Below are 24234 nucleotides of genomic sequence, written 5' to 3' on the forward strand. Positions count from 1 at the left end.
CACGGCTGTTGCCAGCTTAAAATAAAAATAATTCTACAGAGGGTTATGCAAACTCCCTGCTTCTGAGAGTCCTTAGCAAGTCCACCTTCATAGGAGCAAAGGAACCTGATGGAGCAGGTTGAAGACGTTCTCAAAGCAAGGCAAAGTGAATCCTGGCTGGATCTTTGCATCTGTTTTGTATGTCTGAAATTTAAAATCTTTTCTCCCCCCCTCTGGAGAGAGACAGAGAAAGGAAGGAAGAAGAGAAAGAGAAAGAGAAAAAGAGAGAGAGAGATCTCAGGACAAAAACAGAGGCTAACATTTGTTGCTATTTTGCTTTATTGGCTTAAACTCAGCATGAGCCCAGCGGGTAAGGTGGACGCCGGACGGAGCCTACTTTATCTTCCTCTCTGTGAGCAGGCTGTCGTGAAGCTTGGAGACTTCTGGCTCAAAGGCTTCCATGACTAAGGTGCCGTTGCAGTCGAAGAATTTGGCGATGGACATGGTGAATTCCGCCTCCCTCTGCTGCCTGGTTCTGCCGCTGATGAATGTCATCTTCAGGGTGTATTTGTCGTCAAACCTAGAGAGATGGTTGCAGGAGCAGAGAGAGCTGGAGGTCAAGCCGTTTAAGTTCTGCTTGCAGCTGCATTACAGAGCTGAACCTAATAGTTCTGATGTTTTATTGTATTTTTAATATTTTGTTGGGAGCCACCCAGAGTGGCTGGGGAAACCCAGCCAGATGGGTGGGGTATAAATTATTATTATATTAGTCTGGTTAAACGGATCGGAATCTCACTAGATGCCCAGCACCGCTTATTGAGTCCAGCATCCTGTTTTCACAGTAGCCAATTGGGAGACTTTGGGAAATCAGGAGATTTTGGGAATCCTGCAAGCAAGATTCTGATTTCCAGAAACTGGTATTATTGCTATTATTATTATTTATTAAATTGGTATACCATCCTATGCCTCCAGGTCTCAGGGTGGTTACAACATAAAATCACAATACAAAAAAATACAAAATACAGTGGTGCCCCGCAAGACGAATGCCTCGCAAGACGGAAAACTCGCTAGACGAAAGGGTTTTCCGTTTTTTGAGCTGCTTCGCAAGACGAATTTCCCTATGGGCTTGCTTCGCAAGACGTAAACGTCTTGCAAGTTTGTTTCCTTTTTCTTAACACCATTAATACAGTTGCGACTTGACTTCGAGGAGCAACTCATAGAACGCAGTGTACATAGTAGCCTTTTTTGAGGTTTTTTAAAAATCACTTTGGTGATTTTTGAAGCTTTCCCAAAATGTATTTTGCAGCCATTTGGTAAGTTAAGCTTTTAAAACTTTTTTGGGGGGTTTTGGATTTTGGGTTGGGGTGTTTGGAATTCAAGGACTTGGTGTTGGGTAGGGGTTTGCAAGAATCTGGAAGCTTGTGTTTTTTCCCCTGCATTTTTATGTTTTTTTTTTGTGACCATTGGGGCACTCTGCTGTTTTTTAAAAAAAATTCTGCATTTGAATTTCTGCGTGCTGGGTGGCTGGGGGAACAGTTGGGGAGGGGTTTGCAAGAATCTGGAAGCTTGTTTTTTTTTCTGCATTTTTATGATTTTCTGTGACCATTGGGCCACTCTGCTGTTTTTTTAAAAAAATTCTGGGTTTGAATTTTGAAATGCTCTTTACAGTATGTGTGACTTTAAAGAGCACTTAATAAACTCTTGTTGTACCAAATTTGGCTTTGTTTGGACTTTTTTTGACCATAGGAACGCATTAATTGATTTTCAATGCATTCCTAGGGGATTTCGTGCTTCGCAAGACGAAAATTCGCTAGACGAAAAAATTCGCAGAACGAATTAATTTCGTCTTGCGAGGCACCACTGTACATAATAAAAATTAAAAACAAACCAATAACACCCCCCACCCCAACACTTTTAAAAAGGGCATAGCCATCCCAATAGCACTCAATAACTTGTGATAATTCAGCCAGAATCTCACTGGGGAAGGATGAACCCCTCCAGGGCCAACATGATTTTCCACAAGCAGTTCCCACTGTCCTCATAGAAAACTAGCCCGAGAGAGCAACTCCTAGCTCTGTACGTGGAAGGGATTTTTCTGCATGCGGCTTTCCCTGGGCGAGAGCCTCCTACCTCCAGTTTAGCACTGTGGTGAAGAACAAGCTTTCAGCAGCGTGATCCTGCAAGCCAAAAATTATCTGTTTCAAACTGTCACTATGTTTCCTTAGGGATACCGGTGATCGTGTTTCAAGTGCTTAATCTGATTAATTAGCAGCGAGGCAGTCTGCAGGGCTGTGAGGGCAACATTTGGCTGCTATACTCTGCAACGGCGAGGTTAAGGTTCCTTTAAGGTCTTACAAGTGCAATACCTCAAGGACCACCTTTCTTTATATAAACCATCCTGGCCTCTGCATTCATCACAAGGCCCTTCGTTGTGTGCCTCTTCAGTCCAGAGGGTGGCAACACAGGAACGGGGCCTTTTCTGCAGTGGCTCCCCATTTGCGGAGTGCTCTTCTATATACAGTCGTACCTTGGAGGCCAAATGCCTTGGCTCCTGAATGATCGAAACCCCAAGGCAAGTGTCCAGGTTTTCAAACGATTTTCGGAAGCCGAATGTCCGGCACAGCTTCCGACTGGCTGCGGCCAATCGGAAGCTGTGCTTTAGTTTTGGACGGTTCCAGGAGTCAAACAGACTCCTGGAATGCATTCTGTTCAAAAACCAAGGTACCACTGATCTTAAGGCGCCAGGCAAAAATGTTCCTCTTCAACCAGGCCTTGGGCAGATTAATATTCTATAGCCTTATGAATGTATCTGTGGGAAGTGGGTGTTATTGCTTGGTTTTACTTAATTTACTTGTTGTTAACCTGTATTTTAAGGGACGCGGGCGGCACTGTGTGTTAAACCAGAGATCCTAGAGCTTGCTGATCAGAAGGTCGGTGGTTCAAATCCCCGCGATGGGGTGAGCTCCCATGGCTCGGTCCCTGCTCCTGCCAACCTAGCAGTTCGAAAGCACGTCAAAGTGCAAGTAGATAAATAGGTACCGCTCCGACGGGAAGGTAAACGGCGTTTCCGTGTTCTGCTCTGGTTCGCCAGAAGCGGCTTAGTCATGCTGGCCACATGACCCAGAAGCTGTACACCGGCTCCCTCAGCCAATAAAGCGAGATGAGCGCCGCAACCCCAGAGTCGGCCACGACTGGACCTAATGGTCGGGCGTCCCTTTACCTTTAACCTGCATTTTATTCTGTGAACTGCCCCGAGATCTATTGATGAAGGGCTGTATATAAATTTAATAAATAGAATAAATGAGGTGGCACAGCTGGCAAACGGGAAGAGGGCAGAAATGGGGAACTGAGGATAGCAAGGCATGGCTGTGCATGCTCTGCCGGGGAGACATTACTTCTGCACCAAGGAGCAGCATTCGTGGCCTGAGCGAAGTCTGCAAATTAACTACAGCTGCATTACTGGGCCCAATTCAGGCATAGGCAAACTTGGCCCTCCAGATGTTTGGGGACTACAACTCCTACCATCCCTAGCTAACAGGATCAGTGGTCAGAGATGATGGGAATTGTAGTGTCAAAACATCTGGAGGGCCAAGTTTGCCTATGCCTGGCCCAATTTATTCTGGTCGCCAAGGAAATAGGCAAATCTCAGGAACCTCCCCTCCTATACCTTGGAAACTCTGCTCAGCTGCCCACCTCTGGCTTATGCCGTTTCAGCTTATGCAGGAACACAGTGTCAGACTACTGGGTCCATATAGCTCAGTACTGTCTACACTAACAGGCAGCCGCTCCCTAGTGTTTCAGACAGGTCCTGGTGAGCCCTGCTGGGAGATGCCAGGCATGGAAGCAGAGATCGTCTGCCTGCAAAACAGGTGCTTCACCTCTGAGCTACATGCGCAACATCCAGGGCTAGGAACTTGTGTTTCCTCCAGAAACAAATGACCGGCAAGATTCTCAGGGCGCCCAATTCAATAGCCGAAACCAGCCCATACAGCTGCAGCGTACAAATACAGAAATGGAGAGGATACTCAAAAGCCCTGAACATCGTTAGAAGGTTTCTCCCAGGGGCGGGAGGGGAGAGAAGAGAAGAGAAGAGGCTGGTACCTTTTCAGACTCGAGGAAAGCTGCCAGATGTCATCAGGATCCATTCCAGCTGGATCTTTCCTATGTGCTACCAGAAAGATGCTCTTCTCCTTATACGAGGTATAGATGGTCAGAATCCCCATCATAACAAAATACGTGGGGAGACATTAAGGAAAAGAGTGTCGGAAAAGAGAATTGTTGCCCTATAAAAGCCACGTTGTCCGGATCCGACGGTTTTGCAAACGAGGAATGCCGCCGGGCTCAAGCCCACTTGACGGGAGCAGCAATAAAATTGCCAGCGCGTTTGCAAAGCTAAGCAATGCTCCAGTATGGTTTCAAATTGGATGGGAGGGTGCCTGCATGGGGGGGGGGGGGTTGGACTAGACGACCCTCTGGATCCCTTCCAACTCTGCAATCCTATACAAAATCGCAAGAAATGAGAAAGGGGTTTTCCCCAGCAGTGTTGCCTTTCCTCTTGTGTGGACAGGGTTCTGGAGTAAGGTTCCATGTGATTAGGAAGTCATGTATTGGTATGACTTTATTGAATTGTCTTGATGAATTCATTGCTGTTGATTCAGGTAGGTAGCCGTGTTGGTCTGAGGCAGTAGAAATATATTTTAAAAATGTCCAGTAGCACCTTAGAGACCAACTAAGCTTGTTCTTGGTATGAGCTTTCGTGTGCATGCACGCTTCTTTAGATACTTCCAGTATTCTTCAGTATCTGAAGAAGTGTGCATGCACACGGAAACTCATATAATGAACAAACTTAAAGGGACCCCTGACCATTAGGTCCAGTCGCAGACGACTCTGGGGTGGCAGTCTCTAAGGTGCTACTGGACAACTTTTTTATTTATATTTCATTGTTGTTGTTTGCTTTATATGCCATTGCATTTTACATTCTAGTGCATATCAACGTACAGTGGTACCTCAGTTTACGAACTTAATCCGTTCCAGAAGACTGTTCTTAAACCGAAAGTGTTCTTAAACCGAGGTGTGCTTTCCCTAATGAGGCCTTCCGCTGCCGCCGGCGCCCTTCCACTGTTCGGATTCCGTTCTTAGACTGAGGTACAGTTCGCAAACCGGGACACTACTTCTGGTTTTGCGGAGTTCGTAAACCAAATCATTCATAAGCAGGGCTGTTCTTAAACCGAGGTACCACTGTATAAGTTGCATTTTCAGCTGAATCTGGGGAAACCACTTGAAGCATCTGTTGTGTCAAGTTACAGTGGTACCTTGGTTTGCAACCGCTTTGGATTACAACTGTTTTGGATTAGAACCACGTCAAACCCAGAAGTGTGTGTCCCTTATTTTGGATTACAACCCATTTTTTTTTTGTTTTACAACCAATTTTTTTGGGGGGGGAGGCCCCATTGGTGAAAGTGCGCCTTGGGTTACAACCTGTTTTGGTTTACAACTGGACCTCCTGAACAGATTATGGTTGTAAACCACGGTACCACTGTATTTCAATTGCTTTTGTTTGATTTGCCCATTACAAACAGCTGAAAGCCTGTAGGTTTTTGATAATAAACCCGATTTGCAATGGGAGCTGAATAATTTTGATTGCAACTGTAGTTCAACCGTTTGCAATGCAGGAATCTTTGCCCAACGAGCCCACAAACCTGAGATTAAGAGTCTAATGCTCTACCAGTTGAGCCATCCCAGGTCTTTCCAAAATTGCACTTTCCATCTTGTGCAAGCGGGGTGGGGGCAGCTTTGACAAGACACCCTCTTAAGGGCAGGCTAGATCTGATTTCGGCAACCAAGCCATGAAGGGGAATGAATGCTTGGGGGAGGCTGAGGCCCCCGCCCCCCAAAAAGGATATGATACAACACAGACAGCAAGAACAGGCTTGGATTCGGGGAAGGGGTGAAGGTAATCCCATATTAAAGCCACGATGGCGAAGAAACAAGAGATTGTGCAGATAACAAGGCGACCATCTATCAGGCAGAAGTTCTCCACGTACTTGTACTTTTCCAACAGAACCTAGAGGGAGGGAAAGAAGCGCATTTAACAAAGGAAAGAGCAAACCCGATCTAGAGCTCGAGGAGTCATAGGATCAGAGCAATGGAGAGATACAGGAATTTAGCAAAGTATTCCCCAACGGTCTGATGAGGAGGCTAGCAAGGAGGATTAATGAAGCCTACAAAACCATGAAGGAAATACAGTGGTGCCCCGCAAGACAAACGCCTCGCAAGACGGAAAACCCGCTAGACGAAAGGGTTTTCCGTTTTGGAGGTGCTTCGCAAAACGAATTTCCTATGGGCTTGCTTCGCAAGACAAAAATGTCTTGCGAGTTCCTGCGGGGTTTTTTCCTCCCCCCCCTTTTCCCAAGCCGCTAAGCCGCTTATCAGCTGATCCGCTAAGCCGCTTAACAGCTGATCCGCTAAGCCGCTAAACAGCTGATCCGCTAAGCCCGCTAATAGCGCTAATCCACTAATGGGCTTGCTTCGCAAGACGAAAAAACTGCAAGACGAAGAGACTCGCGGAACGGATTCTTTTCGTATTTTGAGGCACCACTGTACCCGGCTATTCCACAAGGGAGGGGAAATGGTACCTTTTTGGCGGAATCGTCCAACGAGTTCTTCACGGCTGAACCATCCCACTTGTCCACTTTTACAGGTTTGTCATCAATCTTCCACTGTGGGGTAAAGGAACAAAAACACAAGCAAGAGTTGCATCAATGAGTGCACCTCAATTATCGCAGGTGAAAGCGGTCAGTCATCCTGTGCATCTGTTAAATTTATAACCAACTCTTCTATATGTCAACAGCAGCGTCTGGTTGGCTCCCAAACCATTTTCAATTTGGGGCCCGGTGAATGTTTTCAGCGCAGTGCTCCTGAAATGTGCAACGCCGACAGCGACGGAATAATGTGTGTTGCAGAGAGGAACACCAGGTACAGCTTGCCAAAGACCTCTGCCTGCAATTAAACGTGACGATAAATACACTGGATTACATCCAATAAGGTCATACTCGAGGGGAGACACACTAAAACCAACGGGCTTAAGTTAGCCATGACTAATGCAAATCCATTGATTTCAATGGGCTTATCTTGTGTATGACTTAGCTGGATACAGCCCACGTGAAATGTCCATAGTAGTTTCCCCAGCAGTCAGGGGTTGATTGATAGACCTCACATGTCATGGGGACCCCTATAACACACTGACCATTACAACAGGAGACGCCACAGCTCAGAGGCACGCAAATCACAAGTCTTCCCAAGATCCCAGGCTCTAGCACAGGGGTTGGCAAAGTTTTTGTGGCATGGGCAGGTTCTTCTTCCGGCGCAGAGGATGCGAGCGCAGCTTCCCATTGGCTGCAGGAGCTTCCTGCAGCCAATGGGAAGTTGGCCAGCATCGTGGAAGGCGGTCCCCGCTCTGCTCTGTGCCAGTTTAGCATGGCACACGGGAGCCGACCGAGCGGGCGTCCAAGGGCCGGTTAAATGACCCCCATGGGCTGCTTGTGGCCCATGGGCCTTAGGTTGCCAACCCCTGCTCTAGCATCTCAGGGCCAAACAAGATGTGGTGTTGATGTCTTCAGCCCTGACGCGCTTCATTTTATGCTACAGGGTGTTTGCTTGTGAGCACAGCCAGCTTGGGACCATGCCACACACACACACCGCAATAAGAAGATTAGAGCAGGACTGTGGTAGGGCAAAGAGTGAAAGCCCCTCTCCCCATGCACAGAGAAAATACGGGGCTAAATGATCCATTTTGCATGTTCAAACAAAAAACTCTCCCTCACATTTGGTTATAAACAGTTGTTAAGATACATATGCTTGTGGAACAGTGTAGCAGGAATCAACACAGGCTTTTGAAAAGATGCATAAGCTTGAAGCATAAGCCCTAGGCTGCATTAAATGAAGTTTTACTTACTGTAATGAACAGATTGAAGTTAGTCACGTCCCTCAATTCCTACCCCCGAGTATGACTGAATGGAGCCCTGCCTAATAAAGATACTAAGAGCTAATGTGGCCTAGCAGTCAGAGGCTAAGGGCTAAGCCATGAACTTCCTTCCTCCTTCCATTTCTGCAGGTTGCTCCGTTACTCGCTACAACCCTAAAACAGAGAGACACATCACCCCTCTTAAAGTACACATCATCCTTCTTGAGACAGAGGGAGCGTTTCAACTGCTCAAGGTTCAAAGGGAATTCTGAATCCACCCCTTTCCAACACAGGAGACAGAAAGCAAGCCTTCCTGTGGATAATATGATATAATCCTACGCAGGAGGGCAACAATTCAGATTTGTTCAAGACTCTGGAAGTCTAGAGCAGCTGTCCATCAGTGTAGGTGATACTGACACCTCTCACCATCAGAAAGTTCTTCCTGATGTTTAGTCAGGATTCGCCTTTCTCGTCTAGCCATGGGTTCGAGTCCTACTCTCCAGAGCTGGAGAAGACAAGCTTGCTCCATCTTTCACGTGACGTCCCTTCATATATTTGACGACAACTAACGCATCTCCTCTCAGTCTCCTTTTCCCCAGGCTAAACATCCCAAGCTCCTTCAACCGTTCCTCATCAGGCTGAGTTTCTAAACCCCTGATCATCTTGGTCACCCTTCCTTGCACACCTTCCAGCTTGTCAATAACCTTCTTGTTCAGGGAAGTTTTTAATGTGTGACAATGTATTTTTAATCTTTGTTGGAAACCGCCAAGAGCGGCTGGTGAAACTCAGCCAGATGGGCGGGGTACAAATAACAAATTATTACTATTATTATTATTATTAAATTGTGCAAAGAAATGCTGTAGGGGAGGGAGAGAACAGCCTCCTCCTGCATGAACATCCCTCTTTCCAAGCCAACGCAGCTGGTGGACACCAACAACATCAAGGAACACAAGAGCCCTGCAGCTGGGTCAGGCCAAAGGGACACCCCCTAACCCCCCGCCCAGCATCCTGACATGATAGCAGTGACACGAGAGCTCAGTGGGTAGAGCACAAGGCTGTTGCTCTCAGGTTCGTGGGCTGGAGCCCCATGTTGGGTGAAAGATCCCTGCATTGCAGGGGGCTGGACTAGATGACCCTGGTGGCATCGCAGGCGCAGCACCTCCACGCTTTTGCCGCCTCCTCCGAAGCCACCCGAATTGCTGGCTAACTCTTGTGGCTGCGAGTTCCGCGCGCTAACGGCGTAAAGAACCAGGAATTGGGGGAGGGGGAAAGCTGCATTGTGGCTCCTCAGGGAATGGATGGATGGAGCCTAATAATAATAATAATAATTTATTATTTATACCCCGCCCATCTGGCTGGGTTTCCCCAGCCACTGTGGGCGGCTTCCAACTGAATATTACAAACAATACAGCATCAGACATTAAAAACTTCCCTAAACAGGGCCGCCTTCAGTTGTCTTTTAAAAGTAAAATAGTTGTTTATTGCCTTGACATCTGATGGGAGGGCGTTTCACAGGGCAGGCGCCACTACCAAGAAGGCTCTTTGCCTTGTTCCCTGTAACCTCACTTCTCGCAGGAAGGGAACCGCCAGAAGGCCCTCGGAGCTGGACCTCCTGGGCTATGTCCGGGCTGAACGATGGGGGTGGAGACGCTCCTTCAGGTCTACTGGACCGAGGCCATTTAGGGCTTTCAAGGTCAGCACCAGCACTTTGAATTGTGCTCAGAAACGTTCCTTAGCCTACGGAACTCCCCGCCACTGCCTTCGTTCAAGCGCGCGCGTGTGGGGTTGTTTTTTGTTTTTTTTTGCTCCCTCCTCCGTCGCCGAGGCCCTTCCACCCCGGCTCCCTCGAAGCAGAACGATCCCTGCCCGCTTAGCCCGGTCCACCTTGTCCAATATCCCGTTCTTGTTAGCGCCGCCGCCGCCTCCTCCTCCAGCGCCGCCGCCTTTCGCCGCCATCTTGCCTCCTCCTCCCTGCTTAGCGACCTGTTCGCCGCTGATTGGCCGGGAGCGGGAGGAACGGGGCGCGCAAGGGACGGCGGGATTGGTAGTTTGGAACGCGGCGGCGGGCGTGGAGGGAGATAGGCCGGCGCGTGTGCGCGTGCGCATTGGGGAGTTTGCCTGTTGTTTTTTAAAATGGACTGTGGAATTCTGGGAAGAACTAGGCGTGCCCTGCGCGACAATGGCCCAGATTCTCCTTCGCCGCCGCCCCGCGTGGCATTCTGGGAGGCGTAGTTCTCCCCCGGCTTCCGGCTTCCTCGTTACCGTGGCAACCGCGTGGCCGGGCGAGGACATGGGAACCGGGGCCTCCTCGTAAAGGGGGAAGGGAAAGAAGGCGAGCGGGGGGTGGGGGGAGGTCTTGCTCCGGAGGGGGCGGAGTAGCCTGACTGCTGCGGGGCAAAGGCCAGGTAAAGCGTGGTAGAGAATGAAAACAACCGCCCCTCTTTCTGTTTCTCTGTCGCCGCCTTTCTAGCCCTTGGAGGTCTTCGACCTCTATGGCTTCCCCACCCCCAATGCTGCCTCACACCTGGACAGATGACCCCGGACAGGTGAGGGGGTCGGGCACAGGGTGTAGAGCCCCAGGCCTGCCCTCAGGCCCCACTCAGCTGTGAAGATGGCTGGGGGTGTTGGGGACCAGGCAGAGATGCTGCGCGTGCGCTCTCTCATTCTTCCTCAGCAGCCCAAGGGACTACCTCACAGGGGTGCTGTGAAAATAAAACGGGCCAGCCATATCTATCATCTATCATCTATCTATCTATCTATCTATCTATCTATCTATCTATCTATTTCTTTATCAGTAACCCAATGGACTACCTCATAGGGGTGCTGTGAAGAAAAAATGGGCCAGCCATATCTATCCATCTATCTATCTATCTATCTATCTATCTATCTATCTATCTATTTCCATATCTATGTCAATGTTTTCTATTTCTATTTCTTTCTTAGCAGCCCAAGGGACTACCTTGCAGGGGTGCTGTGGAAATAAAATGGGCCAGCTGTATCTATATATCTATTATCTATATTTCCATTTCTTTATCAGCAACCCAAAGGACTACCTCGCAGAGGTGCTGTGAAGACAAAATGGGCCAGCCATATCTATCTATCTATCTATCTATCTATCTATCTATCTATCTATCTATCTATCTATTTCCCTATATCTATTATATATCTATATTTCGGTTTGTTTCACAGCAGCCCAAGGGACTAAATCACAGGGGTGCTGTGGAAATAAAACGGGCCAGCCGCATATATATATTTCTCTTTCTTCCTTTCTGTTTCTATTTCTCAGCAGACCAAGACACTACCTCGCAGGGTTGCTGTGAAGATACAACAGGCCGGACATTCTCTCATCTATCTATCTATCTTTCTCTGTCTCTCTCTTTCTATTTCTTTCTCAGCAGCCCCAGGCACTGGGTGGCTGTGAAGTAGTGTTGTCACCTTTGTTCTGGGAAAATACAGGACAGGACCATGGGCATAGCTAGCAGATTCAGAATGAAATGTCTCAGCAAGAGTTGTTTTAAATTACTTTCTTTTGACCCCGAGGGCTCAGGAAAATCTGTCAAAATCTTTCTACAATTTCTACTTTTAGTTAATTTTTTTAATTTATTTACTTGATTTAGGTGGGAGCATCTGCTCCCCCCTGACTACACCCATGGGGGGTGGTTCCCCACCTGGTGCTGAAGTGACTTCAGAGCAATCAAGTACAATCTATTGCAGCCAACAGGGTGGCCCCTCTGGAATTTGTCACACACACACACACACACACACACACACGTGAATGTGTAAATCTGCCTGTGCTTGGCTACCCAGAACTTAAATACATGACCTTTTGCACATCCTTTCAAGCACATGCATTTGGAGAGGATCCTTAACTTGGCAGAGAGAGAGAGAGAGAGAGAGAGAGAGAGAGAGAGAGAGAAATACAGGATGTAGTATTTTACATCAAAATATGGGACAATCCTGTATTATGCAAGACAGGTGGCAAGCCTACAGTGTGAAGATAAAATGGCCCAGTCATATCTATATTTCTTTCTCTCTCTTTCTATTTCTTTCTCAGCAGCCCAAGGCACTACTTTGCAGGGTTGCTGAGAAGATAAAATGGGGTAAGGGAAGGGGCTGGGATCACACTCTAGAACACTGGAGGGTGTGTGAGATGGAAAGGCAAGGATTGTAAGCTTGCAAAATTCCAGTCCTCATGGCAGCTGTGGGGTGCTTGGAAGGTAGAATTGTAGTTGGAGAGGTGTGGGTAGCTCAGTCCGCAGAGCACAAAGAGGGTCGTGGGTTTGAGCCCCTTGTTGGGCAGAAGATTTCTGCATTGCAGGGGGTTGGACCAGATGACCCTCAAGGTCCCTTCCAACTACGATCCTATGATTGTGTGAGAGAGAGTGAGAAGGAAGGAGGGAGGGAGGGGTGCCTGGCTGATTGCAACTGAAGCAAATGGGAGAGGCTGCATTTTCCCTGTGCAGGTTGCTGACGTGTTGCCCCTCCTGAAAAAATAATAATACAGTCATATCTCGGGTTACAGACACTTTGGGTTGTGTGGTCTTGGGTTGCGCACTGCGCTAAACCCGGAAGTACCGGAACAGGTTACTTCCGGGTTTCTGCGCATGCGCAGAAGCGCTAAATCACACTTTGCAATGTGCAGAAGCGCCAATTGCAACCCAAGTGTGCGCAGACACGGCACTGCGGGTTGCGAACCTGCTTCCCGCATGGATCACGTTCGCAATCCAAGTGTCCACTGTAATCAGGATTGGAGGGGGAGGGCAGAGGCAAAGTGTTCAAGTATCCCATTCTTGAGGCAGTGTGGTGTAGTGGCTAGAGTGTCATACTATAACCTAGGAAAGGGGGCTTCAAAGCCCTACATGGCCACAAAGCTCACTGCCTCTCAGCCTACCCATCCCTGAAGGGTTGTTTTGGGAATTATATGATGAGTGGGAGAAGCATTTTCTCCTTTGAGAAAAATGTGGGATGTAAATGCAATAAGTAAATAAATAAACAGAGCCCTAATCTTGACAAAACATACATAGGAAGCAGATGCCACTGTGGATAGATTTCTGCAGGCAAAGCAGTTGCTGGGCCTCTGAGCTACGGCCCTTCCTCTTCCTGCCCCCCATTATATGCTAAAAAATAAAGCCCTGCATTTAAGGACCCAGCGTGGAGGGCATAATGCTGTATCCGAGAGCAGACCATTGCTTTTCTTTCAAGGAATGAATGGCAACCATTGATTTGCAACGGGAGGAAGTCGCAGCGTGTCCTGCAGAAACACTGATCCTGGCCTGCTTTGACCCCAGTTATCGAGAATCAGCTCTGCTCCTGTCTGTGCAGCCTTCAGCTCCTGAACTCTGTTTCCAACACTAAAGCTGTGGTGTGAAGTTTAAGGAACGGGATTTTATGTGAAGATTCCCACAGCATTTCTTAAGGTATGAAATCTGGAACAATCCTCTGCCTGTCCCTGCCATAATAATAATAATAATAATAATAATAATAATAATAATTTATTTATATCACACCCTCCCCAGACAAAGCTGGGCTCAGAGCGGCTAACAACAGCAAAAATAGCACAATTTACATAAAATCACAGTCAATTAACTGAAATACATCCTAAAATCAATTCATTCTAAAATCAATTCAGAATCAAATTAATGGCAACCATTGGGCTAGAGTTCTATGAGGTTTGCAGAAGGAGGGGGTCAGACTGTGCCTTAGCCAAAGGCCTGGCGGAACAGCTCTGTCTTGCAGGCCCTGCGGAAAGATGTCAAGTCCTGCAGGGCCCTGGTCTCTTGTGACAGAGTGTTCCACCAGATCAGAGCCACAGCCGAAAAAGCCCTGGCTCTAGTTGAGGCCAGCCTAACCTCCCTGTGGCCCGGGATCTGCAAGATGTTTTTGTTTGAAGACCGTAAGGTCCTCCGTGGGACATACCAGGAGAGGCGGTCCCGTAGGTACGAGGGTCCTAGGCTGTATAGGGCTTTAAAGGTTAAAACCAGCACCTTAAACCTGATCCTGCACTCCACCGGGAGCCAGTGCAGTTGGTAAAGCACTGGATGAATGTGATCCCACGGCAAGGACCCCATATAAGGTAAAGGGACCCCTGATCATTAGGTTCAGTCGTGGCCAACTCTGGGGTTGCGGCGCTCATCTCGCTTTATTGGCCGAGGGAGCTGGCATACAGCTTCCGGGTCATGTGGCCAGCATGACTAAGCTGCTTCTGGCGAACCAGAGCAGCGCACAGAAATGCTGTTTACCTTCCCGCCGGAGCGGTACCTATTTATCTATTTGCACTTTGACATGCTTTCGAACTGCTAGGTTGGCAGGAGCAGGGACCGAGCAACGGGAGCTCACCCCGTCGCGGGGATTCGAACCGCCAACCTTCTGATCGGCAAGTCCTAGGCTCTGTGGTTTAACCCACAGCGCCACCCGCGTCCCTTAAGGACCCCGTATATATTTTATTATATATTGTATTTATATCCCTCCTTCCCCTCCCCTTTAATGATCTCTAGATGGCATACGAGACTCTCTCCCTCCTCAGTTAATCCCCACACGCTGTTAGGTAGGTTCAGCTGAGAGACAATGACTGGCCCAAGGTCACACACCCAGCGAGCTTCATCATGGCTGAGTGGAGATTCGAACCCTGGTCTCCCAGGTCTTAGTCTGACGCTCTAACCACTACACCACACTGGCTCTCACACAGCGGCATATGGGAGGGGATGAGCCTTCAGCGCACCACCACCGTGCTTTCGGGAAAAGATGGGGTGCTAATCTGATAAAACCCAAACCATTAAGGCAAGACGTGATTTCTGGGGGTCAGCCCGCGACTTCTAAACAAACGAGGCTGAACTTTGCGACGTTCCTGGCTATACCTCACGTCCCCTGCCATGGTTCCTCCTCGTTCCGTTGCTGGTGCAAGGCAACGGTGAAGAGAAGGTCTTTTCTTGTAGGCGTTCTCTGGGAACGTTGCACCATGGCTTCAGCTTGATGTTAACCCTCACGTCCCCATGTGTCACCCGCATCGCTGACCGTCCTCACTGCCGCGATGCCATGGTGCTTGCTGGACTCTGCCCCTCTGCAGAGGGGGCTGGCGGGAAGGGGGCCTTTGTGTTGTGTCACAGAAGCAAGGCTGCTTTGCTCAGCAAAGACATCACGTGGGTTTACTTAGAGCAGCAGCAGTACACAAAGTCTCAAGCCCTTATGATGGGGCTTGTGTAGAGGTCAATAGAGGTGTAATATTCTGCTTCCAGCCACAAGGACTGTTCTGTTTCCAGTATCAGAGGCCATATGTTGTTGAATCCCAGTTGCTTGGAATCGCAAGTGGGGAGAGGTCCATTGTACCCAGTTCCTACTGATCCCGCTATGGTCTAAACCACCGAGCCTCTTGGGCTTGCTGATCAGAAGGTCGGCGGTTTGAATCCGCGCAAACGAGTGAGCTCCCGTTCCTCTATCCCAGCTTCTGCCAACCTAGCAGTTTGAAAGCACGCCAGTACAAGTAGATAAATAGGTACCACTGTGACAGGAAGGTAAATGGCATTTCTGTGCACCCTGGCACTTGTCACGGTCCTCTATGCACCAGAAGCGGTTTAGTCATGCTGACCACATGACCTGGAAAGCTGTCTGTGGACAAATGCCAGCTCCCTCAGCCTGAAGCAAGATGAGCGACGCAACCCCATAGTTGCCTTGGGCTGGACTTAATTGTGCAGGGGTCCTTTACCTTTTTTAACTTACTGGTGGTCTTCCCAGTAAGTATTTGGGCTGGCCACTGGGAGGACAGGATGTTGCAGCCTCTTCTTGCATTGTAATGCAATTTTTGGAACGACCGGCAGTAGACAAGGCCCTGTGTGGGATAGCGGAATGGAGCATTGGACTTGAATTTGGAAGGCCTGGATTCAAACCCCAGCTCAGACATGCAGTTCCATGGCAGGTCTGGAGCAAGTCATTTTCTTGCTGCCTTGGCCAGCGTCCAATGACTGTTTGAGAGGAAAGAATTGTTAGGATATAGTTCTGTTCCTCCTTAAAAGAGTCAGGCATGATTGTTGTGCGTCACATGCCTGTTTACTCTCAGCACTGTTCTCTCTGGGAACTTCCGTTTTGTATATAGCTTTTGTTCTGGCTGTTTCCTCGACACCGATGCAAGCAGTCATGTTTTTCCTTTGTTCTGATCTACGTTGAATAAAGCTGTAAATATGCTCTTCTGTCTGAATCTTCCGTTGTGGAGACTGCTGAAAAGGGTGTGCACGAGTCATGGAATGTGTCTGAGGCTCGTGTCGCTAATTGACTGATGCTGTTCCAACGGGAGACCGGAGATCGTCCGGAGACGACGTGGAGGCCTATTGCCTCCGTCTCCCTGGCAGTATCCCAACAAGAATGGCATAGCTCCATCTGTACCCTGCACTTCTTGGAGAAGGGAATGATGCAAATGTGAGGACCCCGAGTACGTGCACACTTTGCCAGGCCCCTAAAGATTCAATCAGTGCCTTGCACATTTTCTCACCTTTGAGGGTTTGCAGCCGAGTGGCAGATCCCTAGCATCTCTCGCTTAGAAGAAGGGTCCTGGGCATCAGGGCTGGGAAAGCGTTTGGGCACTGGGGCTGGTCAATATATCAATATAGCATCCCAAACCGGTTTGAAATCCACATTGTGATGTCGGTTTTATAATTCTTGACCTGACAATATATCACGAATCATGATGTGTGTGTATGTGTGCTATGCAAAAATCGGAATGTGGGAAAAACCGTGAAGCCAGCCAATGGTTCTACATAGCTCCATCCTTATTTCTGACAGTGATATATCAGGATATTGTGATGTTCAGTTAGTGATATATCACAAAGTTGAAAACCAGCTCCATCCTTATTTCAGACATTGTGACACATCAGTATATCACAATGTTTAGATGGTGATACAGTGGTACCTCGGGTTAAGAATTTAATTCATTCTGGAGGTCTGTTCTAAACCTGAAACTGTTCTTAACCTGAAGCACCACTTTAGCTAATGGGGCCTCCTGCTGCCGCTGCGCCGCTGCTGCACGATTTCTGTTCTCACCCTGAAGCAAAGTTCTTAACCCAAGGTAATATTTCTGGGTTAGCGGAGTCTGTAACCTGAAGCGTATGTAACCTGAAGCGTATGCAACCCAAGGTACCACTGCATACCATGAAGCTGAAAACCAGATATCGCCCAGCACTACTGTTCGCCTCTACATAGTTCCATCCTTATTTCAGTCATCGTGATATATTGCGATGTTGAAAACCAGGTATCGCCCAGCCCCAGTGAGTTGTCACAGCAGACAGTCCTGGATTCATTCAACCAGTGATCTGATGCAGGCAGCTTCATGACACCAGCCTAATCTTTGGCCCACCCAGAGCAATATTGTCAACACTCCCTGGGGGCAGTTGTAGCTAAGCAGTATATAGATTATCCGAACAAAGAAAACAGCATCACTCCGTCAGTCATCCTTTTGCTTAGCTAATGACCATTACAAAATCCAAACAGGCTTTAAAATATCATCAAACATCTAAATAAAAAGAGAGCCTGGATCCAACCCAACATGTATATAGACATGTTGGGTTGGATCCAGACTTATTCATTGTGCTTCGAGTAGACCTGTTGAAATCAATGGGACAAGCCTGTCATGAAAATAGGGACATCCCAAGGAAAAGCGGGACATTCCAGGATCAAATCAGAAACTGGGACAGCTTCTGTAAATCTGGGACTGTCCCTGGAAAATAGGGACACTTGGAGAGACCTGCTGGTGTAGGAGAGATGTGACTCAGTATAAGGAAGCTTTCTGTTTTCCTAGGGTGCTAAAAAAACATTGATTCAGCCGCAAGAGCCTTGCTGTTCTAGGAAATCTTTCATCGCTTTCTCTGCTGCCTTTAGGTGCTAGAATGACAACATGGCTACCAAAGGAATGTATAAACTGGATGATGGAAACTGCTGCCCCACCAACTGCTTTCCGGCCCGGAGCCTTTTGCGGTCCAGATATGAGGAAGGTAACTCATCCCGATGTTGATAACGTGGAAATAAATTCCCTGGAAATCAATAGGGCTCCCTCTTAGGGCAGGAGTGGGGAGCCTTCTTCAGCGAGAGGGCCACATTCCCACACCTCAAGGGCAACCTGGGTGCTGCACCCCATTGGTGGGTGAGGCTAGAGGCAGGAATGGGGAGAGCATCAGATGTCCCGTAGATGTCCTGTTCTCCTTGGGCTTCTGGGTAAACACAGGACTCAACTCATGCAACACCAATAGGGTAACACCCAGGGCCTGATCAAGGTCAGGGTCCAAGCTAGGACAGACCACAACAAGCGTGAGGCAAGAGGCAAGGTCAGAGCCATCCGTGGTCAGATTCGGTGCAGGCAGGCAATCCAATAGCAGGCGAGGCTAAGCTGGTCCAAAGTGTTCCTGTTTTAGATTCCTGGAAGCCAAGTTTGGGGCAAGTACAGTGGTGCCTCGCAAGACGAAATTAATCTGTTCCGCGAGTCTCTTCGTTTTGCGGTTTTTTCGTCTTGCGAAGCACGGCGCTTAGCGGCTATTAGCGGCTTAGCGGCTATTAACGGCTTAGCGGCTGTTAGCGGCTTAGCGGCTTTAAGAAAAAGGAAAAAAACTCGCAAGAACTCGCAAGACGTTTCGTCTTGCAAAGCAAGCCCATAGGGAAATTTGTCTAGCGAAGCGACGCAAAAACCGAAAAACCCTTTCGTCTTGCGCGTTTTCCGTTTTGCGAGGCATTCGTCTTGCGGGGCACCACTGTACTCTTTTGTGAGGGAACCCCAGCAGAGATTTAACACTGCAAAACACGCAGCACAGAAAAGCGTGGAAATGCAGGCTTTAGAATGTGCCCTTCCAGTGAGTCCTAAAGTGTCCCCTTCTAAAAGCTCGCTCCAAGGTTTTCCACTTCCCCAGCACCACACATAGACCACACATTCGGTAAGTCATGGTTTACTTACAAAGCTCTTCAAAGGCTAGATTCATGTGGTTTTCCATGCAGCAGTCAGGCAAGGTGCACAGGCAGTTTAAAACGTTGCTTAGTTACAAACGGTAGAAGTTTCTGAACTATTGGTGTAGAAAAACACAAGTTTCACGCTCCATTTTGGTCTGAAACAAAAGAGGGTGGTTGAAGCCATGCGGCTGGAGCGACCAGGTCAGAGCTCTTTATATACCGAAGCTCACATGGAGCGGTGTAGAAATTTTACGAAATGAATATGAATAAATGAATGAGGTCGCGTGTGGCAAATCCAAAGTGCGCTTTCTCCCGATTTGATGCTGGCTGTTTTCTGTCGTGGCTCCTCAGGGGCTGGCCACTGGCAAGTGGCCCGCCGGACAGCGGAGAAGACCAAGATTGAGTTGCTGTTTGGGACAAAAGCCCCCCAGGTTAGGCTGAGAAGACCAGAGACGGCGAGTGGGGCTTACAGACTTCTGGACAACAAAACTCTCGACGGCGCACAGCTGGTGGGTGTGATTGGGGTACTGCTGTTTTTCTGTTGTGCGTGTGGAGTGACTTCAAGGAAGAGACTGTGCAGCTTGAGACTGGGGCCGATCCTCGCACAAATACGTTAATAATAATAATAATTTATTATTTATACCCCGCCGATCTGGCTGGGTTTCCCCAGCCACTCTAGGCAGATTCCAACAAAACACTAAAATGCAAAAACCTATTAAACATTAAAAGCTTCCCTAAACAGGGCTGCCTTCAGATGTCTTCTAAAAGTTTGGTAGCTGTTTTTCTCTTTGACCTCTGGTGGGAGGGCATTCCACAGGGCGGGCGCCACCACCGAGAAGGCCCTCTGCCTGGTTCCCTGTAGCTTGGCTTCTCGCAGGGAGGGAACCACCAGAAGGCCCTCGGAGCTGAACGATGGGGGTGGAGACGCTCCTTCAGGTATATGGGGCCGTTTAGGGCTTTCAAGGTCAGCACCAACACTTTGAATTGTGCTCGGAAACGTACTGGGAGCCAATGCAGATCTCTCAGGACCAGTGTTATGTGGACTTGGCGGCCGCCTCCAGTCACCAATCTAGCTGCTGCATTCTGGATTAATTGCAGTTTCCGGGTCACCTTCTAAGGTAGCCCCACATAGAGCGCATTGCAGTAGGCCAAGAAGGAGATAACTAGAGCATGCACCACTTTGGGGAGACAGTCCGCGGGCAGATAGGGTCTCATCCAGTTGTTGTTGTTGTTGTTGTTGTTGTTATTTAGGCTCTTCAGCTCTTTGATCATTTTAGTTGTACTATTTGGGGGTGGTTGAGAGCATGAAAAACTCAAGCATCATTTGAAGAGGCCCAGAGCTTGGCTTTCCTTGGTAGAGGATTTTGCATTTTTCTTTTTTCTGTATTGCTGCATTTAAATCCCACCTTTCCTCCCAAGAGCTCAAAGGGGGCTTCATGGCTCTCCCCATCACCCTGTGAGGTGGCTGGTGACTGCCCCAAGGTCACCCAGTGAGATTTCATGGCTGAGCAAGGAACTGAACTCTGGTCTCCAAAGTCCTGGTCCAGCACCCTGGCCACTAGGCCACACTGCCTTCCTTGGGCAGTGTGTGTCCACAACCCTGTTCTCTGGCTTGTTGTATCAGGAAGTTTTCCCCCCCTTTTTTAAAAAAAATTATTTATACTTTTCAAGTTTATACATTTCACTGATTTTATAATCATTTTGACATTTCAAAACTTGACTTCCTTCCCCCTCTTTCTGCGGTTCCTTACATATATTTTTAATATCTTCTGCATATCCCAATTGTCTTAATTTGTCTTAGTCTTGTTTGCTTTAATAAAGAAGTGTTACTAGAGAACTGTCTCCAGCATATTATGTCAAGAGAGCTGAAATCACAAACCCCACGTCACAACAACTGACAACAACAACATCGCTCTGAGCCCGGCCTTGGCTGGGGAGGGCGGGGTATAAATAAATTATTATTATTATTATTATTATTATTATTATTATTATTATTATATTAATTTGCTCATTTGTTCATCTTCTTTAAATATATACTCTTATGAAACTGCAGGTTATTACAATAATCCTGCCAGTGTTTTTATCTGTTTACAATTTATTTGTAAATATGCAATAAACCATTTCCATTCTTTTATAAACAGTTTGTTATCTTGATTTCTTATTCCCCCAGTAAGTTTTACCATTTCTGCATATTCCCTGAATTTTTGTATCCATTCTTCCTTTGCTGGGACTTCTTCTTCTTTCCATTTTTGGGCAAGTAAGATACTTGCTGCTGTAGTAGCATACATAAATAAGGAAGTTTCAGGAAGTTTTTAACGCTTGATGCTTAGTTGTGTTTTTATATTATGTTGAAAGCTGCCAGCGTCAGATGGGCTGGGTACAAATAATATATTACTATTATTATTATTTGCAGATTAAGCTCCACCATGTGAAAAGCCCGTCACATTTGTGCTCTGTGGACATCAGTAACCAAAATTTTGTCATGGTGAGTAGGAGGCTTGCCTTGTGAATTTACTCTGGTGTGCATTGTACTGGGATAGCAGCAGCTATGGTAAAATGGGATGGAACGACAACCCACCTAACTGGCTGAATATAGCCATGGTCCAAGCCTGGAAAGTCACGCTGCTATGCAACCATTAGTTGGGGGGCTTCTATGGGATGCGGGTGGCACTGTGGTCTAAACCACTTAGGCTTGGGCTTGCCAATCGGAAAGTCAGCAGTTTGAATCCGTGTGATGGGGTAAGCTCCCATTGCTCTGTCCCAGCTCCTGCCAACCGATCAGTTCGAAAGCACGCCAGTGCAAGTAGATAAATAGGTACCTCTGCGGCGGGAAGGCAAATGGCATTTCTGTGCGCTCTGGAACTTGTCACGGTGTCCCGTTGTTTCAGAAGCAATTTAATCATGCTGGCCACATGACTTGGAAAGCCTTAGGCGAATAAATGCCGACTCCCTCGGCCTGAAAGTGGAGATGAGTGCCACACCCCATAGTCGCCTTTGACTGGCTTTAACCGTCCAGGGGTCCTTTACCGTTGTTGTTGTTTTAACCTTTGCTTTAGTTGAGGGTCTGGGGTCCGTCCATGGTTATGAATGTCAGAGGATTCCAGTTTGCTCTGCAGTTGGGAGCAAGCCTAACCATTTTGGCCCCGCTTCTGTGTCGATGGAGCTTGTTTCCTTTTGACTTCTACAGGCAAAAGAAGAAGATTTTGAGCAGTTTGACTGCGTTGCCTATATCAACGCCACAGAAAATCTCTTGACCTTGGGTAAGGAATGCCTGGCAGTTTGTGGGCTTCAGCACCGGCATGTTATTTTTAATTGGGCTGTTGGGTGGGCGATGAAGAATCAGCGGGCATGTTCACACAGGTGGCTTGAAAGACAGAGAGGTCATTTTCCGCATTTGCATCAAAATGGGGATGGGGGTGTCTTCACCTGAAATGCATGTTTTTTTGGGTTCTCCTTCCTTCCTGCAACTCCTGTTCATCAACTCCTGCCTGCACAACAGCTATTAGGGTACATCCTTGTGCAAATTAATTGAAACAAACAATGAGTTTAGTAGCTTATTGTACAAAACTCACATATACGTACATTAGTAATGGACATCATCTTTGACATCATCTGATAGGAAGTGCCTACAGAGGGTGGTGAAGATATTATGGGCTGTCCCGTGAATCCGCTGGATGAAAAAGCAGAAGAACGTTGCCTCAGGAGAGTGAGGAAAATTCTCAGGGATGATTCACACCCTGGCCGGCACTTTCTTGATCTCCTGCCCTCGGGCAGAAGATATAGAAGCCTAATTAGTCGCACCAACAGGGTAAAGAACAGCTTCTATCCTGGGCTGTTAGGCTGCTGAAGGAAAAGATAACAACAGGGCAACTGACTTTCGGGTTTGGTGGGCGTGCGTCAGTAAACGAGGGGAATTAAGACTAAGAGAGCTGAGTTGGGGGTGCTCATGTAATCTCACTGTATACAAGTTGTACAAGTGACAATAAAGTATTTCAATATGACCTCCACTATTTTTAAGCAGCATTTGAACACATTTCGGCATGGAGTCTACTGTACTAGTTACAAACAGTCACTGTTGATTTTCAGATCCCTGTACCTCACTTGAATCAGACCCTGAATGAGCTTCTCTGCAGTCTGCAGAACGCAGGCGACTTTTGCATACAGCCCACAAATTCTCAATGGGATTTACGTCCTGGGAATTCCCTGGCCAATCAAGTATTTGCTGCTCTGTCGTGAATTTCTTCACCACTTTCAATGTGTGACAGGGGGCTAGATCCTGCTGCAATATCCCAGTACCGTCAGGATACCTCTTTTCCAGCTCTGGAATAACTCTCTTTCGTAGAACCTCAATATATTGTGGCGAGCGCATCATTCCTTCTATTGGCTGCAGGCTTCCAACACCATAATAACAGAAGCATCCCCAAAACAACTTTTGTGGGTGCTTGACAGACTGATCAATGTGGCAATCACACAGCTTCTCTTAGATAGAAAACTTGCTTTGTTTCAATTTATTTGCACAAGGATGTAGATTTAGGCTTCCTCAGAGCTGGAGGAGTGGTCCCACCCACTTCAGACTTTTCCTTCTTAATGGCTTTCTTAATGCACCATCACCTCTGCTTCATTCTTAGTCAATGGCTCCTTTCCCAGGTGATTTCCTGAACACGGGAAGCTGGTTTCGCCCAAATGCTAATGTGCTAAATCCAGTGACTGGCACTCAGGAAGTGGGGGGTCCAGGAAGTAGAAGGGTAGTCCAGGCACTCCACAAACTCACAACACTACATTACCTTGTGTTTCTTAGCCATGATGGCTCCAATCTGGCCTGCTGGCGATAACTCACAGCCACTTAAAAAATCACACCAGGCACTCCACCCCCATGCCTCCTCTGTTGGAGATAGGGATGAAAGGAGCTGTCCGATTTTGCATCTCTCAGTTTCTCATTTTTCCAATCTTAAATACGGTTCTTTACATTTCTACAGCAATTGGCAAACTCTTCTTTTCCCAATCCTCATAAAAATTAACCAGCCGTTTCCTTGGAATTTCACCTTAACAAGTCCTTTTCTGTACGCAGCTTTGACCAATGTACACATTTTTTCAAGCCCATTCCCCTGATATAGCATGTTTATTTGTACATAGCTTTCACTAACATACTCATTTTTATTCACACTTTCCCCCGATATATGTGTTTTGGTAAGCATTGTTTGGTTCAGAGAAGGGCACATTCTGAAGGATGGCTGTGTTTCAGTTCTCGTCTTGTTTCAGAAACTGCAAATTTGATTGATTTGGATTTAAATGGCTGGGGAAACCCAGCCAGGTGGGTAGAATATAAATAAGAAAATTATTATTATTATTATTATTATTGCAAACTGAACCCAATT

The 24234-nt window shown here is 47.5% G+C and overlaps 2 protein-coding genes and 2 long non-coding RNA genes across 5 annotated transcripts in view; 2 read left to right on the forward strand and 2 right to left on the reverse strand.

Moving 5' to 3' along the window:
* The window catches only part of LOC310843969, a 336267-nt gene that overhangs the window by 110453 nt on the left and 201580 nt on the right, over positions 1-24234 (reverse strand). The gene's annotated exons all lie outside the window — the stretch shown is intronic.
* On the reverse strand, positions 301-15008 carry SPCS2 (signal peptidase complex subunit 2; the record flags this gene model as incomplete). 2 transcript variants are annotated; one of them, XM_083737254.1, is made up of 5 exons in its annotated part: positions 301-559; positions 4081-4215; positions 5883-6043; positions 6615-6698; positions 14797-15008. In XM_083737254.1, the coding sequence occupies 5 exons, from the start codon at positions 14944-14946 to the stop codon at positions 373-375; spliced, it is 717 nt and encodes a 238-aa protein (XP_083593380.1). In that variant the 3' UTR covers positions 301-372. The 2 variants fall into 2 exon arrangements, with proteins under 2 accessions (XP_083593380.1, XP_083593379.1); XM_083737253.1 differs by lacking the exon at positions 14797-15008 and adding an exon at positions 9827-10234.
* Positions 1298-1693, forward strand: LOC310844029. Its single transcript, XR_014563897.1, has 2 exons — positions 1298-1402; positions 1545-1693. It is a non-coding gene; the product is annotated as an uncharacterized lncRNA (long non-coding RNA).
* The window catches only part of XRRA1 (X-ray radiation resistance associated 1), a 36330-nt gene continuing 22367 nt past the window's right edge, over positions 10272-24234 (forward strand). Inside the window, exons 1-6 of the mRNA XM_083736135.1 lie at positions 10272-10347; positions 13145-13359; positions 17804-17916; positions 19211-19368; positions 21273-21344; positions 22047-22119. Of these exons, the coding sequence (XP_083592261.1) occupies positions 17820-17916; positions 19211-19368; positions 21273-21344; positions 22047-22119 (400 nt within the window). The 5' untranslated portion in view covers positions 10272-10347; positions 13145-13359; positions 17804-17819. The remainder of the gene's footprint in view (positions 10348-13144; positions 13360-17803; positions 17917-19210; positions 19369-21272; positions 21345-22046; positions 22120-24234) is intronic.

This window comes from Podarcis gaigeae (assembly GCF_964106915.1).
Source record: "Podarcis gaigeae genome assembly, chromosome: 4".
In the NCBI taxonomy this organism is placed as follows: Eukaryota; Metazoa; Chordata; class Lepidosauria; order Squamata; family Lacertidae; genus Podarcis; species Podarcis gaigeae.